The 13342-nt window shown below is 40.4% G+C and overlaps 3 protein-coding genes across 3 annotated transcripts; 2 read left to right on the top strand and 1 right to left on the bottom strand.

The window, feature by feature from the left end:
• Positions 1–998: 998 nt before the first annotated feature.
• Positions 999–2000, bottom strand: LOC113004912. The gene has a single exon (XM_026139585.2). The coding sequence runs from the start codon at positions 1998–2000 to the stop codon at positions 999–1001; it is 1002 nt and encodes a 333-aa protein (XP_025995370.2).
• A 1143-nt stretch (positions 2001–3143) lies between these two features.
• LOC120357293 lies at positions 3144–3630 on the top strand. Its single transcript, XM_039447454.1, has 3 exons — positions 3144–3301; positions 3383–3506; positions 3592–3630. The coding sequence occupies exons 1-3, from the start codon at positions 3150–3152 to the stop codon at positions 3628–3630; spliced, it is 315 nt and encodes a 104-aa protein (XP_039303388.1). The 5' UTR covers positions 3144–3149.
• LOC120356773 (putative nuclease HARBI1) lies at positions 3599–6911 on the top strand. Its single transcript, XM_039447105.1, has 5 exons — positions 3599–3754; positions 3941–4076; positions 4168–4312; positions 4709–4903; positions 6519–6911. The coding sequence occupies exons 1-5, from the start codon at positions 3636–3638 to the stop codon at positions 6692–6694; spliced, it is 771 nt and encodes a 256-aa protein (XP_039303039.1). The 5' UTR covers positions 3599–3635; the 3' UTR covers positions 6695–6911.
• The last annotated feature ends 6431 nt before the right edge of the window (positions 6912–13342 follow it).

Raw genomic sequence — 13342 nt, 5'->3', positions numbered from 1 at the left:
ACTTTCTGTTAATTCAATAGATGCACTTAAATTGGAAGTCACAGTACCTTGAATATAATTATCATTATTATTTTCCTCGATTGAAACTGCATCCTGAATAATATCTTCTTCATCAAAATTGAGAGTAGTATACGTTTCAATATACAAGGATTCTTGAATAGCATCTTTTATCAGACTCTCTATATGAAAACTTAAATTTCTTTCAGCTTCGCTAATGACAGATTCAAAGTCATAATACGGATCATCGAAAGCGATCGCTAACAATTTTAAAACATTCTTTGGATTTAGCGTCATTTTGCAGAAACAGAATTTTAACGAAATAGCAAATCCGTTTTCTATGAACTATTACGGGTCTATATTTATTGATATATGCGATGACTTCGTTCACGAGAGAGTTACGTCCCATGCACCGCCTAGTGGCACTTCAATGAATTTCATTAATATGCACGTGCATAGAGAATCTAATCCTCGGTTTATAAATGTTGGATTTGCGAATTTCTCCTGGTTTTGGTGTTAATTCGCTATGTTGGCTAGTACAGCCTTAGTAAAGGCTCGCGCCGAGAGGAATGGAAAGGAGTAAAGCACTTCTGATCTCCTTGAGTAATATGTATTTATACTATGCTACTACAGTGTGATTGCCTCTCGGTCAGAAACGAATCTGAGCATTCGCGAAAAGGCGCGGCAACCGCCGGAAAACCCCGGTCCCCCCTTTTCGTAGAATTCGCAGGTGAATTGGTGGAAATGGTAAAGAAAGGAGAGAGGGTCGCTTTCGGCGCGAAGAGCATGATCTAAGATGTTTATATTATGGTCCTTGAATAGAAGGTAACCGTAGCGACCGTTGATCCCTTCTTTCTTTGATTTAAACGGAAACATACCGCCCGCCTCGAATGTGTGTGACATTCGATAAATTCGACCGGTCTTAAAGCTAAGCGGAATACAACAATGTAATGAACAGTAGCTGAGATTAATATTTACATATATACAGGCACGAGGTTTATTTATCGTGCTAAACCGCCCGCCGTGGCGTTGTCGCGCTCATTGTAAGAATTGATGTCGACAGGCAAGAAACAGATTTTTGTGATCGGTCGCTTATATTCAGCAGTTGCCGTCTTTATCGTAACAACTCGGATGAGATGATCAGGGCCCGGGTGACACTGTGTAATGCGGCCAAGTTTCCACTTGCTCGGAGGCGCGAGAGGATCACGTAACAGGACTAATCGTCCTTGCTTCGCTAACTGCTGTACGCTACGCCATTTCGGCCGTTGTTGTAGAGTATGAAGATAATTATTTCTCCATGCTCGCCAGATTTCTTCGTTTAATTTTTGTATTAATTGCCAGCGAGACAAACGTTGCTCTGAGAGATCAAGTACGCTTGCCTCAGGACTTGCGGTCAGGCTCGTACCGATCAAGAAATGACCGGGGGTGATAGGAGCATAATCATCGATAGAATCGGACGCAGCGGCAAGCGGTCGTGAATTTAAAAATAGTTCGATGCGGCATAACAATGTCGTCAGTTCTTCGAACGTCAATGTATGCGATCCGATTGAACGCTTAATGTGATATTTAATGCTTTTAACCGCCGCTTCCCAAAGACCACCGAAATGTGGTGCTGACGGTGGAAGAAAATGCCACTTTGCACCTTCACAAGCTATATAATTTTGAAAATTTGGATCCCGCGTGGTAGCTTGGAAGGAGGCGGTTAGTTCCCGATCGGCACCGCGGAACGTTGTGCCGTTATCTGAATAAACGGAGCTTGGAGCTCCTCGGCGCGCTATAAAACGTTGATACGCTGCTAAAAAGGTAGCCGCAGAGTAATCGGACACGAGTTCGATATGCAGGGCTTTTGTGGTCATACAAATGAACACTGCAATATAAGCTTTATGAGATTTGTACCCACGACCCTTGGAAGTTCGAACTAGCAACGGCCCCGCGTAGTCGACGCCCGTGTGTATAAAGGGGCGCGATGTTTTATTAACGCGAAAATCGGGTAACTCGCTCATTAGTTGATCCCTTCTTTCTTTGATTTAAACGGAAACAATAAATTTATTTAAATATTCGTGGTACAAAAGCGGATATTTACAGGAAAAATCACCTAAATTTGATAATCCCGTAGATTATTGTTTCAAAAATTGTGAAGCTATATGTGCGTCATGCAATAATGTAGCAATTATAAAGTGTGCTTGGTGTGCAAACTCTTTATGCTGTAACGACCGTGTTTCGCGCACGGGCGGTCGACGGTACAGGATCGGGCGCGAAAGGTCGCTTGGAGGAATTAGACGTTTTCTTAAAGGTAGAAAAATAACAACGTGTTTATTCTACTCGACGTTTTTACATTTGGCATCGGCGGTTACACGGATGCGGTACAGCCTTGTGTTCGAGTGCGCGGACGAACGTGATACAAAGCTTGTTGAACTCAGGGGGTCGATTCTCTATCTAAAATCTAGTGAAAATGTGAAAAGTGAACAGTCCGCGTGATTCCGTAACTTTCATCATGGTGAAAATGTGAGCCATCTCACGGGAGTTCGTTCGGCAAGAAATTTCTTGTCGAATGGTGAAATCCGAGAGAGAAAGACTGAGAAATAGAGCAAGAGAAATCATCTCTGCGACGCCGGTGACGCGTTTTAGTGTGGGATAGTTAAGAATTTTAGGTTAACTACTGTTTTGCACAAATTTTTGAAAGTCCGAAGGTAAATCTTGACAAACAAATTATATAAAATTCTACAAAAATTATATAAAATTCTATCGAAAATCCTAGTATTGGACCATTTATTAATTTTAGTAATTAAATTTTATATTATTAAGAAAAAATGTTTTTGCGAAAAAAAAATATTTTTACAAGAAAATATACATTTCTATAAAAAAAGTAATAATTTCTATAAATTTCTATTTTTAGTAGAATTTTGAATTTATTCATAGATATTCTTTTCGTCAAAGGTATTTAGAAATAATGTGTTAGAAAGAATGTTATAATTTGTAGTTTGATGTAATTTCACTGAAAAATTTGTAGAAATTGTACTACAAAAATACAAAAATTTACAAAAGTTTAGAACAGATTTCAATTCTAGCATTTTCATGTAGATTTTTGTAGCATTTCTTAATTTTGTATAGAATTATGTAAATTTTTTTCTACCAGGAAAGAGCTGATAGAAATGGCGATCTACATGGCTGCAATCTTATTACTTGATGAAGAGGATGAGGCTTTTGAGCCTCATAATCAAGTAATGAGGATTACGCGAAGAATACTTCGAGATGTATCGGACCCATTTTCTATTTCGGATAATGAATTTCGCAAGTTGTACAGGTAAATTTTGTATTTAAAGTCCTTAGTAATGGCAAAGATTCATATTACAGCATGATTATATATGCTTTTTATAAATTTTAGACTGACAAAGGATACGACTCGAATGCTAATTCGAGAATTGGTGCCATTCATGCGTCAGATATCACGAAGAACTGCAATATCTCATGAATTAGGTACACTATACTTTAAATTTGAAATTTATTTAGTGTCATTAAATTCTTAATGATTTCTCTATTTTAATTTAATGTGTTATTTTATTTAGATACTGGCATCATTAAATTTCTTCGCAGCAGGGTCATATCAACGAAGAGTTGGACAAGAATTTTTGACGTGCATGTCACAAACATCTTTAAGTCGTTCTCTTCATGGCACTGTTAACGCTCTGAATTGTGCAATGAACAATTGGATTCGTTTCCCAGTAACTGCTGGCAGAATTCAAGAAATCAAACAAGGGTAATAATTATTAATTCTATTATATATGTATTATATGTGTGGAATCAAGACTAACCTAATTAATTCATGATACAGACATGTATGATAAGCTATAAATTTTATATAACATTAAATAAAAGTTTTAATTGGTTTTTTAAGGAGAAAGATTATTACAATGATAAAATAAATTAAATCTTTTTCTTTTAGATTTTTCATAAATGGTGGTTTTCCAGGCGTTATTGGAGCAATAGATGGTACACATGTTGCCATTGTTCCACCCGAAGCTGAGAGGGAATATTTATTTATAAACAGAAAGTTATATCATTCACTAAATGTGTTGGTTGTAAGTATATAAACATGTAATCATGTAATTTGTATAGAAAATAGTACAAATGCAATAATAATAAATTTCTAACTAATAGATGTAATTTCAGATTTGTGGTTCCAACTGCGAAATTCTCGCGGTAAATAGTGCTCATGGTGGCCGAACACATGATGCTCGAGTGTTACGATCATCGAGAATATTTGCTCATTTAGAACGGAGACACAGAGAAGGTGAAATTGATAGCTGGCTTCTAGGTAATTATATTGTCCAATAATATCGATACATAGAAGCAATTGTATTCATGTTCTACTAAACTTTAATATTGTAGTATTTATAATTTTCTTTAACAAATAATAATTTGAGCACAGTCTATAGCATACAATCTATATCTAATTAGGTTAACATTAAGTCCATATATCATACAATTAATAAATTATTACTATTGTTTGATTTCTTCAATTTTGTCAGCTGTTACTGGAAAACAAGTTCAATTGTCCACAATTCAGAGCATTGATAATTGCATGAAGAGAACCACTTAATGATATTTTGTGTTTTTTTATATTCTTGATTGTATTCTTTCTTAATTTTAAATCTGCTTCGATCTAACAAAAAAGATGTCAGCGTTGGTTAAAAACATTTATACGTTTTAGGTGATTCTGCATACCCACTTTTACCTTTTTTGCTGACACCAAAATTAAATCAAGAAGAAGGAACTCCAGGTGCAAGGTACACAGATCATCATTGTCAGACTCGTGTGGCTGTTGAACGATGTTTCGGCATTTTAAAAGGTCGCTGGCGTTGCTTACGGAAAGAACGAGCTTTACATTATCGTCCACAATTCGCTGGTACATATAATTTTACTCATTTCTTTTATTATTTTGTAAATTCTTTTATTATTTAAAATTTCTTTTATTATTTTTCTTGATGGTTAACTTTATTTTGCTTTACATTATTCTTAATGTAGATTTAAAGTAGCTATTTTATAATTTTATTAAAATTAATTAAAGTCAAGATCGCGAATCGTATATAATACAATTAAAACCAAAAAAGACCCGTAGACGGTTATAAGATCTTAGTGCTAAATTTTAGCGGGGGTCTACAATGTAGTCGTTACAATGTTACGACTGCGACGAATCAATCAAAGAAGAAAAAATTATGTATTTTCTTCTTTGATTGGTTCGTCACAATATCGTAACATTGTAACGACTGTATTGGAAACCCTGCGATAGTGCTGAAATATTATTTTTGTGTGATTTTACTTACAATTCTAATTCTTCTAAACTGTAACTTTCGGTTTTAAACACAGCTCTTAAATTAAATCAGAAAAGTGATATCATAGAACTAAATTGATCATCAATTTAATGTTACTGATGTTTACTGACATCTTTAAGGCTCCTGAGTACTCGCCGCGGCCGGTGATTGAAGTCGTGATTGAAGTCGTGACGTCAGAAGCGAGAAATTGCGTGAAATGACACGTAATTTTGTCCGACATGCCATTTGTAAATAAAGCCAATTTGGATAAAACAAACTAAGCAGATGACTTTAAAACACTTCTAAATATCGGTCACGACTATCCTTTTTCCGCCTAACAATCAGTAAATAGTTGTAAAAAGCATGTAAAGTGAAGCAATTGAAACAGGAAAACACATGGGTACATAATTTTGTCCGACGTGCCATTTCTAAATAATGCCAATTTGGATAAAACAGACTAATCAGATGGCTTTAAAACACTTCTAAATATCGGTCACGACTATCCTTTTTTCGCCTAGTAGTCAGTAAATAGTCGTAAAAAGCACGTAAAGTGACGTCTATTCAGACAGGAAAACACACGGATAGCTATTAAAAGGAGTGAAAAATGTACTTTTATGTATAAAATTCAAAGAAACTTTACTCGCGGTCCATTTTTACGAATTTGGTAAATACGAGACAAGACATGTTTTTACAATGAAACACATAATAACAAAATGACATGCACGATAACATTTCATCGTCAATCTGTCACGTTTCATGTGTATTAGTTCTAATTTTGTCCGCGACGAAATGTCGCTACCGTCAACGCGGAGTTCTCGGCTGAGGAATCAGGAGCCTTAAGATCCTCCCCTACCCCATAGAGAGTGAAAAACCTGTTGCGAAAAGAATTATCTTAGCAAGGTTTGAACCTGGATTTCCCTGCATTCCGTGTGGGCGTCAATTGCAGGTACGGATGTCTTAAAGTAAGCATCAGTAACACTAAATTGATTATGAATTTAGTTGTAATATTATTTTCCTGATTCAATTTAAGAGATATGTTTCAAATCGAAAGTAACGGCGTACAATTCAGAAGAATTTGAAATTGTACATAAAATCACACAAGAAATATTATTTTAGCACTAAGATCTTGCTATGGGCCCTTTCTCGATTTTAATTGTATTATACATAATTTAGTTATAATGTGTATAGGTTAAATATTTTGTCGTACAGCTCTAATTGTCAACGCTTGTTGCGTTCTGCATAACATGGCAATCAGATGGGGAATCCCTTGTGATGAAATACATCGCGATGAACTAGACGTTGCACCACCGATAGCATATGATGGTATTGATGAAGAACGTGGAGAACAAACACGAAATCGAGTGATTCAGTGGTATTATACTTAATCGAGTGATTCAATGGTATTTTACTTAATCGAGTGATCAATTACTCTTTAATTCAATATTAATTGTCAATATTAAAAATGGTACATTTCAATTGTATATAAGAAACAATATCTGTAAGAAAATTTATTTTTATTTATATAAAATGTTTACATAAAATGTTTAAACAAGAACATGTGTACTTTATTCTAAATAAATTGGAGCAATGGTTTGAACAATATTTTTTAGTTCGTCTATCTTGTCAATGAATGATATCATAAGTTCAGTACATTCCTGATGTGACTTCTTTTTGAATTCTAAATCTTCTTTCTGTAGAGCCAATTTTTCCTTTTTTATTTCCAATATTTTCTCCTGAATGTCATTGTAGTCTACAGTGTGTTGATGAAATAAATGTTTAACGTTTGTTTTCTTCAATTTTTTGTTACCAATATCTGAAAAAATTAATTCAATAATATGATTAGTATTAATTCTCTTGAATAATAGAATGTCAAAAAGTTGAATAAAATAAACTGAAGAGAAGAGTCGTTTTTAGTAATTAATTTTAGTTACCTGCATCATCAGAATATCTTTTATTTTTTGTAGATATTGAACAAGTTTCATCTGCTTTTGGGGGGAGATTCTGTTTTTGTATATTATTTTGTATGGAAGCAAGTACATTGGAGGATATCTGGAATGGAAAATATTTTTATTTTATGTACTATTTTGCAAGAAATATATTGTTAAAAGAAACACTATTTATCACCACTCACATTTGTTGGAAAATATTCATCCACGTCTATGACATGACTGTATAAAGAGGGTTCCTGAATGTGCTCCTGAAATTTATAACATAATAAATGTCACAATTTTAAAAGCTTATCATGTAGGCAAACTATATCAATAAAATATTTAAAATACAAATAAAAAATTCAAAATACAAAATAAAAAAATCTGGCAATTTTAATTTTTGAATTACAAAATACAACTTGTATTTTGTATTTCAAATCAAAAGATTAAAATATTTCGTATTCTATAATTCAAATACTAAGATTGCCAGTACTTTGTATTTGTATTTCAAATATTTTAATGATGTTTTGCTCAGCCTTGTTTTTAGTAAAATAATATTACCTCAAGTCCCTGAGAGTACGAAGTGTTGAAACTCGAGGTCGGCGATTTTGCTGTCAAAAACTTACTAGGCTTATTGAACAGTGTAGTATCATGCAGTTTTTGCGACGTTTGCGACGTTACAGTACTGCTTTTTATCCGAGAAGTAACGTTTCTTATATTTTGAAAAGAATTCTCCTTTGAAAAGTCCTGAAATGAATGATCACCAATAGCTCCTCCTTCAGGAATATGAGACATCCCGCTGGCTTCGGTTGTCAAAAACTCCAATAAATCTTCTTCTGAAGGACTTGTGTCTAATGTTTTGGGTTCTCCTCCTCCAGTACCCCCTGCATAGCTTTTGTATGTAGCAACTCTTTTTAATAAATTCGACTTCCAATCACGCCATGTCTGTATCAAAGGAAGAATGATTATTAATATTATATTATTATGTAAAATAAGATTCGTAGTATTATTACCGTTGCATTTAGATAATTTAATATAATCCAGATAAAAAAGAAACAAAGATTTGAGTTGATCAACGAGCATAAATAACCAAAAGATGTATAATAATAAACAAACTGTATCAATAGATGTTAAACATGAAAACTCGAATCTTTTCGTTTCTTTTTTTTTATCTAAACAATTTTATTATTATACATCTCTTGGTTATTTGTGCTCATTAGTTGTCTTTACATTTTCTTATTTGCTTTTTTATATAACATGCCTTAGAGTTCTCTTAATATATAATTAATACCAGTAGAGAGGGAATATTTAACAGGCATTATAATGAATAACAAAGTTTTTTGTAAAAGTTTTTAAAGCACTTTTGGCAATTTGTTACATTGTGTGACTATTTTCTGATATGTGCAATGTATTTTATTATTTTAAAAAATTTTCTTGTTAGAATAAATAATAACTTAGAAGTTGCAGCTAAAGACAATTCTTCATACTCATTCATATTAACTGAAATGATTTAAAAAATAACACTTCTTTTATCTAAGGTAAAAATGGAGATATTATACAAGGGCTGTTTAAAAAGTCCAACTTACGTCAATATTTTTAAACTTGGTAGTGCCATTGTAGAAAACGAGTGTTCTTCATGGAAAGCGAGAAGGGGACGAACCTTTGTAAACGTCATTGTAGTAAAGCGTTGGGACATGGCCCAATAGCCGTATCATTCTGGACCTTCTCGACCGTGGTCTATTCCCACCACGTTCTCGACTGAAGGGATGCCAGGCCATGCAACTTGACAGAAACATTCACAAAGATTCCCTCTCCATGTAGAATATTCGTTTCATACAATGGCACACCAATCAGATACAAAGATTAAAGTAAGTCAGATACTTTCTGGACAAATTTCATATATTCTAATAAAGATAATGAAGATATTTAGATAAAAATAAAATAAAGCTATTTTTTCATCTAGATATTGATCTAGATAATTATATACATAACAATAAATACTGTAAATTATTATTAACACGAATCAATCAAAATTGCAACAAATATATATTTACCTTTGCCCACTCTTTTGGCAATTTTTGAGGGCCGGATCCTGCAGAATTTAAATTGATCGTGACTTCCTCCCATAATTCATCCTATAAGAAAAGTATACATTATATTCATTTATAACTTTTATTTACAACTTAATATTATTTCTAATAGTTTGCGTTTGTAATATTAACCTTTATATAGGTAAGTTATCTAACCAATAAATTTCTATATTTCTATTTTTACTTTATTAATATATTACGTTATAGTTTTACATTTTTTATATCATTATAAGATAGAAAAATGTTAATGAACGTAGTACTTCTGGATGAAGCAGAGGGTAATATTTTTTTAATAAGTTGAAAAGTATAAAATGTTTAAGCAAATTTTCATTTAAATTGGGAGCTATCTATTTAAAAGTTAAATTTTATTTTATAATAAAATTTTATAAAATTACTTACCATTTTTCGTTTATTCTCGCGGTTATACCGCACTCGGCCTCTGCCAAAGTCCGGATGAGCCCGCATAAAATTTATCAAAATTTGCTTCTGTTTTTCGGTAACATTCATTTTAAACGAAATAAAAATTAAAACTAATTAACGCAAAATCTTAAACCGCGGCCTCGTTACTATTCAACACATCGGTATAAAGACACCATGCTGTTCAGGTACAGTTCCTGACAAAACGTTTTCCCCCATACCGGCATAATAGTGATTTCGCATTTTCACTTTGATGTTACCGAATCAGGCGAGCAAACTCACGTGAAATGAAAATGCGAAAAGTGAGTGATCTCACTTAAATTAGAGAATCGACCCCCAGGTTTACAAGACGCGCGGACGGACGTGACACAAACTTACTTCTCCTAGACGCTCGGACGGACGCGGTACATACGTAATCGTCCTAGATGCTCGGACGGACGCGATACATATATCAAGAGTTATATCGGTTAAGCGCGCGGACGGACGTGACTCAGCAATTCGGCTCGGCGTAGTCTGTATACGCGGGAATCGGTCTACAGGTGCACCTGTTGTGCGAGACGCGGTTCGGCGAATTTAGTCGCGTGTTTTTCGGCGAATCCCGGCGGCCTTGTTTTCGTGGCCGTGACGTTCGGCGGTAGCGCGGCGCGGGGAGTGGCGAGCGCGGCGCGTACACGGATTCGTGTTTTTCTCCGTTAGCTTCGTAGCGCGGACCGTCGCAAGGCGGTTAAGACCGCGAATGTTCGCCGGGGGACACCCCCTCACGCCAAGTGCGCTTGGTGGAGGCACGGAGCACCGTACCCCCGTACGTGAGGTGGCGTCGGACTCGGGAGGCGGGGTGGATGGAGAATCGCCTTCGTGTCAAGTGACTTGACGGGGCCCAAGCGTACTTGAGCCCAGGTTGACGAGTCGGGAAGCGGAGCTCGGGATCGGACTCGGAAGCGGCTGTCAACTAAGTAACTTAGCGGAGACCGAGGCGCTCGATCTCAGTGACAACCTGGGGAGACTTCTGTTCGGCGGACCGGCCAGAAGCGGATCAGGTCCCTGCCTCCGGCGAACGTCGCCTTATATACCCGAGGATCGTGGTGAGGGGGATGCGCGGCGCGTTACGGCGGAGCGGTCCGGCGGCAGCATCCCCGCCACTCGATCTCGGGTCTCTCGCTCCGGACCACGCGCGCATATCGTGGCTACGGACGGCGCAGGAACGAGAGCGCGTGCGCGCGAAGATGAGAGCGCGGGAGCGATCGCTTGTTTGCTCCGATATTTGTGTATTTATTAGGCGCTATGCGCCGTTTAACGGCCGTCCGGCGGATGTTCGGCCGGACGGTTCGGACGGTTTGGCGGTCCGGGGGGGGGTCGGAAGGCGGTTCGTTACACCACCCCCTCCTTTAATAAGGCCTGAACATAGAGGCCTACATGTCTGTCTGGCTGGCGGGTCCTCCGGGTTGCGTGTAGGATTTCTCCTTGCAAGATCGTAGCCTTCCAGTCCTGTCGAACCGCAGGTGCCATCGGCGGTTGCCGACTCGCGGCTTGTACTCTCGAGCCGAGTGTACCGCGAAGTGTGGCACTTGCACGGTGATCCCGGGCTCTACTTCCACCGGGATGTCGGGTGGTGGTCGTGGCCCCACGACCCTGAGCGGGACCGGTGTGTTTTGAGGCGGTGGTGGAGGCGGCAGCGCGGCTCGCGGCGCCGGTCGTGGCAGCGCCTGGGTCAGCCACGTGAGCTTCTCTCGTGTCTGTCGGTCGGACGGCTGGTTCAGTCGCCCCCGGCGGACCCCGACGGTAGCAGGGGGTCTCCTCGTGGTCGGGGTGACTTCCGGACGGTTGTCCGTTACGCTGATGCGGTGGCAGGTGGCCGGCGGTAACACGGGCCGACTCGTCTGGTCCATGGCCGGTGACCTGGGGTCGTACTCTTCGACCGTGGTTCCGCCTAGCCAAGCGTCGATTTCGGCGAGAATGTCGCTTTCGTGCTCCATGGTCGGTAGCGGAATGCGCTGACGGGTATCCCGTAGCCGTCGTGACCCCTCTCTGCCGTCGATGTTGACGCTTTTCGGGGATGCGGCGGTGGCTGTCGCCGTGCTTCCTAATCCGGCTGAGTGCGGTTATTCGGTGTCGGAGTCGGATTCGCTGTTTTCGTCCGGGACGGCCGGGGGAGGGGATGGCTTCTGGTCCTGGATGTGTACGTGCCGGTACCATCGCCCCCCCCCCCGCGCTCCGGAGGTCCACGATTACCGGCGAGATTATTCGCCGCACTTGTAGCGGCCCCACGAATTTCGGTGCGAGCTTCGCATTAAAGGCGTCTGCCCGGCGGGACAGGGGGTAGTCGCGCTTCCATACCCACTCCCCTACTTGCGGTCGCCACTCGCGGCGGCGCAAGTTATAATATTTTTCCTGGCGCTGAAAAGCGCGCGCGAGTTGTATGCGGACGATCTCGAACGCGTCTTGTAGCCGGCGCTGTAACACGTGCGGTGCGTGTGGTTCGTTGTGACGCTCTCGTTCCTCGGGTCGTCGCAGCTCGCGACCGTGATTTAAGAACGGCGTATGCCCCGTCCCGTCGTGGGTTGCGGTATTGTAGGCGAACTGCAACTCGGCGATGTGAGTATTCCACTTGCGGTGGTCGCGATCGACGTATTGTCCAATCATGGTCTTGACTGTCCGGTTCGTACGCTCGACCGGGTTGCAGTGTGGGGCATATGTCGGCGTTAAGCGGTGTCGTATTCAGAGCGCTTGTAGTAGCTGGGTCAGCGAAGCCGAGCGGAGTTGCGTGCCGTTGTCCGACCAGATTTCCTCCGGACAGCCGTGACGCAGGATAACGGCTTCGGTGATCGCGGATGTGACGTTAATGGCGGTTGCGCGACGTAGGGCGCGCATCTCCAACCACTTTGTAAAGCGGTCCTGCATCGTGAGCAGCCACGTGTTCCCCTTATTCGAGCGGGGCAGCGGACCTACTAGATCAATCGTGACGTGCTGCCACGGTTGCGTTACTGCGGTCGGGTGCATCAAGCCGGCTGGTCGGCGTTGGTCTGGCTTGTGCGCGAGGCATGTCCGGCACTGGCGGACGTAGCGCGCGATTTCCCGGAACATGCCGGGCCAATAATATTGGCGCGCGATTCGCGAGATCGTCTTGGCGATTCCGAGATGCCCCGCGGTCGGCGCGTCGTGGTACCTCGCGAGGATCTCCGCGCGGTGCTCCCGCAGAACGCACTCCTTCCACTGAGTGTCGCTGGGCGTTTCGGTAAAGTCTAGGTCATGCAGTACGTGGCGGTATAGTCGGTCGTTCTCTATTCGGAAGTCGGGAGCGTCGGCGGGGTTGTTTCGCACGGTTTCCTGCCAACGCCGGTACCAAGTACACGCCGTTTGTGAGGCGGTACTACAGCGGGACAGCGCGTCCGCGACCTTGTTGAGCGCCCCCTTGCGGTACTGGACCTCAAAGTCGTATTGCCTGAGCTCGAACGCCCAGCGACCGATGCGGCCCGTCGGGGAGTCGAGGGTCTGTAGCCACTTCAAGGACTGGTGATCGGTTATCACCTTGAAGTGGTACCCCTCCAGGTATTCCCTCATACGCCGGATCCCCCATAGTACGGCGAGACATTCGAGTTCG

This window comes from Solenopsis invicta, chromosome 3, assembly GCF_016802725.1.
Source record: "Solenopsis invicta isolate M01_SB chromosome 3, UNIL_Sinv_3.0, whole genome shotgun sequence".
In the NCBI taxonomy this organism is placed as follows: domain Eukaryota; kingdom Metazoa; phylum Arthropoda; class Insecta; order Hymenoptera; family Formicidae; genus Solenopsis; species Solenopsis invicta.
The sequence above is the reverse complement of the archived record's forward strand: the minus strand, read 5'-3'. Positions and strand labels throughout refer to the sequence as shown.